The sequence below is a fragment of the Pristiophorus japonicus genome, chromosome 9, assembly GCF_044704955.1.
Source record: "Pristiophorus japonicus isolate sPriJap1 chromosome 9, sPriJap1.hap1, whole genome shotgun sequence".
In the NCBI taxonomy this organism is placed as follows: Eukaryota; Metazoa; Chordata; class Chondrichthyes; family Pristiophoridae; genus Pristiophorus; species Pristiophorus japonicus.
Genome location: NC_091985.1, coordinates 215052332 through 215058331, shown reverse-complemented (window position 1 = coordinate 215058331; position 6000 = coordinate 215052332). Strand labels below are relative to the sequence as shown.

The following is a 6000-nucleotide window of genomic DNA, read 5'->3' as shown; positions in this document are numbered from 1 at the left end:
TGGTCACTCTTCCCCAAGGGGCCTCGCACAACGAGATTGCTAATTAATCCTCTCTCATTACACAACACCCAGTCTAAGATGGCCTCCCCCCTAGTTGGTTCCTCGACATATTGGTCTAAAAAAACATCCCTTATGCACTCCAGGAAATCCTCCTCCACCGTATTGCTTCCAGTTTGGTTAGCACAATCTATGTGCATATTAAAGTCACCCATTATAACTGCTGCACCTTTATTGCATGCACCCCTAATTTCCTGTTTGATGCCCTCCCGAACATCACTACTACTGTTTGGAGGTCTGTACACAACTCCCACTAACGTTTTTTGCCCTTTGGTGTTCTGCAGCTCTACCCATATAGATTCCACATCATCCAAACTAATGTCCTTCCTAACTATTGCCTTAATCTCCTCCTTAACCAGCAATGCTACCCCACCTCCTTTTCCTTTTATTCTATCCTTCCTGAATGTTGAATACCCCTGGATGTTGAGTTCCCAGCCCCGATCATCCTGGAGCGACGTCTCTGTAATCCCAATCACATCATATTTGTTAACATCTATTTGCACAGTTAATTCATCCAACTTATTGCGGATACTCCTTGCATTAAGACACAAAGCCTTTAGGCTTGTTTTTTTAACACCCTCTGTCCTTTTAGAATTTTGCTGTGCAATGGTCCTTTTTGTTCTTTGCCTTGGGTTTCTCTGCCCTCCACTTTTCCTCATCTCCTTTCTGTCTTTTGCTTTTGCCTCCTTTATGTTTCCCTCTATCTCTCTGCATTGGTTCCCATCCCCCTGCCATATTAGTTTAACTCCTCCCCAACAGCACTAGCAAACACTCCCCCGAGGACATTGGTTCCGATTCTGCCCAGGTGCAGACCGTCCGGATTGTACTGGTCCCACCTCCCCCAGAACCGGTTCCAATGCCCCAGGAATTTGAATCCCTCCCTGCTGTACCATTGCTCAAGCCACGTATTCATCTGAGCTATCCTGCGATTCCTACTCTGACTAGCACGTGGCACTGGTAGCAATCTCGAGATTACTACTTTTGAGGTCCTACTTTTTAATTTAGCTCCTAGCTCCTTAAATTCATTTCGTAGGACCTCATCCCTTTTTTTACCTATGTCGTTGGTACCAACGTGCACCACGACAACTGGCTGTTCTCCCTCCCTTTTTAGAATGTCCTGCACCTCATTCTCTCGCAAGCCCTTTACAAGTTTATTTTTCAATTCCTGTTACGGTCAATCCGTTTATTAACCCGGGACTCCCTGCAGTGTAAAAACCCAGAATGGGAGTTTGTACAGAGACCAGAATGGGAGCAGTGTGAACACTCTATCCCTCTTCCCTTTTCACAGAAGGGCTCCCAGTTCTGGTCTCACTCCCGCCTGTGCGGAAGATCAATCCATGATTTGTGATTCCCAACTTTTACACAGTTTGAGCTGGAATGTGCCCTGTTACAGAATCAGTGGGGATTGATTGCCGTCCGTTACAGACAGATTGACAGTGAACGCAATTTTAATTTTGATTGTAACAGCCTGGAATTAGTAAGGGAAATATGGAATAAAATAAAAGGAAGTAAAACCTGTTTGTAAACCTTTGGCTAATGGTGCATTTATTAACATAATCCGCACTTTAAAAAATTATTGGCGGTATTTTTGAAATTAAAAATCTTTCGAGGTGTGACTGTTGAGGACAGGAATTTCCACCCTCGTTTCATTGGTGGTCTCAACAGACAATGGGTAAGGCGAGAGATTAACATTCAGCGGCGATTTCAGTAAAGAATCATCATGACTGGAGGAGGTAAAGGAGGCAAAGGACTGGGTAAAGGCAGAGCCAAACGGCACCATAAAGTGCTCCGTAATAACATCCAGGGCATCACCAAACCAGCCATCCGCCGCCTGGCTCGCCGTGGCCGTGTCAAGCGGATCTCGGGCCTGATCTACGAGGAAACCCGCGGGGTGCTGAAGGTTTTCCTGGAGAATGTGATCAGGGATGCGGTCATCGACACTGAACACGCCAAGCGCAAGACGGTCACTGCCATGGATCTGGTGTACGCTCTGAAACAGCAGAGCCGCACTCTCTATGGATTCGGCGGCTGAATAACGTGACCCTTTCCCCCAAACACAACACAAAGGCTCTTCTCAGAGCCATCCACCTCCTCACAGAGAGAGCAGTGACCTGGGGAACGGGGGCGAGATAGTTGATTTACACTTTGTTCTGTATAGATATGTTTTTTGCCAAGATCTATATTGTGGTGTTAGGTGTTTTAAATCAGCATATACACGATGGACAGAATGTCCTTTTAGTCTTCAAATCATAGACATTTACGGGGCATTCCAGATGAAGGTAATACTGAAAAAACTAATGTAGTTAGAACATAAGAACATAAAAACATAAGAAATAGGAGCAAATGTCGGCCATAAGGCCCCTCGAGCCTGCTCCGCCATTTAATACGATCATGGACTCGGGTCTACTTCCCTGCCCCATATTCCCTTATTCCCTTATCATTAAGAAACTCTGTTTCTGTCTTAAATTTATTCAATGTCCCAGCTCTCTGAGGCAGTGAATTCCACAGATTCACAATCCTCAGAGAAGAAATTTCTCCTCATCTCAGTTTTAAATGGGCGGCCTCTTATTCTAAGATTAAGCCCTCTAGTTCTAGTTTCCCCTAGCAGTGGAAACATCCTCTCTGCATCCACCTTGTTAAGCCCCCTCATAATCTTAGTTTCGATAAGATCACCTCTCATTCTTCTGAATTCCAATGAGTAAAGGCCCAACCTATTCAACCTTTCCTCAAGTCAACCCCCTCATTCCGGAATCAACCTTGTGAAACTTCTCTGAACTGCCTCCAAAGCAAGTATATCCTTTTGTAAATATGGAAACCAAAACTGCATGCAGTATTCCAGGTGTGGCCTAACCAATACCCTGTACAACTGTAGCAAGACTTCCCTGCTTTTATACTCCATCCCCTTTGCAATAAAGGCCAGATTCCATTGGCCTTCCTGATCACTTGCTGTACCTGCATACTAACCTTTTGTGTTTCATGCACAAGTACCCCCAGGTCCCGCTGCATTGCAGCACTTTGCAATCTTTCACCATTGAAATAATAACTTGCTCTTTGATTTTTTTCTGCCAAAGTGCATGACCTCACACTTTCCAATATTATACTCCATCTGCCAAATCCTTGCTCACTCACTTAGCCTGTCTATGTCCTTTTGCAGAATTTTAGTGTCCTCCTCACCCATTGCTTTTCCTCCCATCTTTGTATCGTCAGCAAACTTGGCTGCATTACACTCGGTCCCTTCTTCCAAGTCGTTAATATAGATCATAAATAGTTGGTGTCCTAGCACTGATCCTTGTGGCATCCCATTGGTTACTGATTGCCAACCCGGGAATGAATCATTTATCCGCACTCTCTGGTTTCTGTTTGTTAGCCAATCTGCTATCCATGCTAATATATTACCCCCAACCCCGTGAACTTTTATCTTGTGCAGTCAGTAACCTTCTATGTGGCACTTTGTCAAATGCGTTCTGGAAGTCCAAATATACCACATCCACGGCTTCCCCATTATCCACCCTGTTCATGACATCCTCAAAGAATTCCAGCAAATTTGTCAAACATGATTCCCCTTCATAAATCCATGCTGTTACATCCATGTTACAGCAGTGACAGATAAGAAAGGTGTTGAATTAAACGATGGGATGAAGGCAGCATCAGGGCGGAAGGACAGTGAGGGTCCCTTGCCCTCATAGAAGGACTCCCAAGTCCTGATCAGAAGTGACCCTCAGGCAATCTCAGTTATAAACCGGTCAATGTCTCGAACATGTAGAAATCTAGATCGACATACACAGCAGCGAGTTTGCTGTTCAGATTATTGAATGTATATATAGGAAAAAACGTGAATTAACCTTCCTTATAAGTTTGGCCGTCATTAACCATTTTTGCCTGAGAGCAGAACAGAAACATAAAGAACGGAGTATAAATCGGGAGGGGATGTCATTGATGACCGAATTCAAGAATTTGAGATTGTGGCGAGCAATAAATCTGTTTGGTCCCTTTAAACATCCAATCAAAAAGATACAGTACAATGGAAATTGACAACGCAGCTAATGAACCAATCACAATCGTTACCTTTACCCATCCCTTATTAGCATAGGGATGTGGGCGGAGTGTGGGGCTGCCTATATAATACGAGCCCGGAGCAGAATTTCCTTCATATCTGTAACTGACTGAACAAGACATGCCTGAGGAAAAGAAACCAGCTTCTCGGCCTTTTGGCTAAGATCTGCATAACTAACCTGACCAGCCACCATGACGTCCGGGTGGTTTCTCCCTGGTCAGGAAGGTATATGCTTACATTTTTGTAAACAGGAGGTGGGTGGGATTGGTGACCCATCCACCTCCACGGAGGTGTGTGGGGGACCTGACCCATCCACCTCCATGGCACGAACCTGGTATTGCAGTACTTCCAGGAACGGTGCAGTGGCTCGAGGCCTTTTGGCTAAGAGCATTGGCGCAGAGTGATCCTTGACTGGTGCAGGGTGACCTCTGGCGTTTGACAAAGAATTGTAACGATTGGATAACGATTGGACATGAATTAAAAAAATAAAAAAAAAAAAGAAACCAGCTTCGAAAAAGGGTGCCAAGAAAGTCATCAAGAAAACACCACCGAAGGGCGGCAAGAAGCGCAGAAAGTCGAGGAAGGAAAGTTACTCCATCTACATCTACAAAGTGATGAAGCAGGTTCACCCCGACACCGGCATCTCCTCCAAGGCCATGGGCATCATGAACTCGTTTGTGAACGATATTTTCGAGCGCATCGCGGGTGAGGCTTCCCGCCTGGCCCATTACAACAAGCGCCGCACCATCAGCTCCCGGGAGATCCAGACCGCCGTGCGCCTGCTGCTGCCCGGAGAGCTGGCCAAGCACGCCGTGTCGGAAGGGACAAAGGCGGTGACCAAGTACACCAGCTCCAAGTAAAACTCCACGCTGTCCTGACAACAAACCCCAAACACAACGGCTCTTTTAAGAGCCACCCACAACATCATTGAAAGAGCTGCACAAACACATCAGCCTTTAGACTGAATTTACTGTAATTATTTCCCGAACAAGTGTGTGTGAGAACCTTTGTAGTTCCAGCTGCAGATTTAGTTTTGAATTCTCATAAAAAGCTTCACTGACCGGCTTGACCTTGGCGTCTCTGGAATTTGCTGCAGTGAGTAAACTACAAACACGGGCCCTGGTCGCTTTCCCTTTGTTCTCAGACTCGTTCATTCACAGCGCCTGCCGAGGAATTTATTTTGGGGGGCGGGGAAACTCCGATTTCAGTCGCATTCTCACTCAAGCCCTTTTTACATGTTTTTTTTATTCCGTTGCGCTCAGTCCGTTTATTAACCCGAGACTCCCCGCAGTGTAACAACCCAGAATGGGAGTTCTTAGAGACTAGAACAGGGGCAGTTTGAACACTCTGTCCCTTTTCTCTTTTTACAGAAGGACTCTCCGTTCTGGTCTCACTCCCACAGCAGCTCCTGTGAAAAGAAGTTCACTTTTACAAAGATGGAGCTGGAATGTGTCCCGTTACAGAATCAGTGGGGACTGAGTCCCGCCCGTTGCAGACAGTTTGAAACTGAAGCCGAATTTAATCCTGATTGTAACAGGCTGGAATTTGCAAGGGGAACATGGAATAAGACAAAAGGAAACAAAGTGTTTTAAAGTATTTGGCTAATGGTGAAGTTGCTAACATAATCCGCAATTTTAACAATTATTGGCGGGATTTTTGAATTTAAAAAATCGTTAGGTTCTGGCTGTTGGGAACCAGTAATTTCCGCCCTACTTTCATTGGTGGACTAGACAGACTATGATTGGTCATCGGTTACAGCCAATGAAATCCACGATAGAGTGACCAATCACAAGTTCGCTCCCTGCATCCCTCCAGAAGGTATAAGAAGGGCAGATGTGGGAGGAGTTTCTTATTCCTTGTCTGAACCTGTGGATTGTGGAAATGTCTGG

General features: G+C 45.4%; 1 protein-coding gene and 1 pseudogene across 1 annotated transcript; both read left to right on the top strand.

The window, feature by feature from the left end:
• The first annotated feature begins 1777 nt into the window (after positions 1-1777).
• On the top strand, positions 1778-2089 carry LOC139273663 (histone H4-like). The gene has a single exon (XM_070890702.1). It carries the CDS (start codon positions 1778-1780, stop codon positions 2087-2089), a length of 312 nt encoding a protein of 103 aa, XP_070746803.1.
• Positions 2090-4249: 2160 nt separating this feature from the next.
• On the top strand, positions 4250-4479 carry LOC139274389 (U2 spliceosomal RNA; annotated as a pseudogene).
• Positions 4480-6000: the final 1521 nt, after the last annotated feature.

What these genes read in the sequence shown, in the direction of transcription:
- LOC139273663 (XM_070890702.1), top strand. Translation starts at nt 1,778, where the DNA reads ATGACTGGAGGAGGTAAAGGAGGCAAAGGACTGGGTAAAGGCAGAGCC.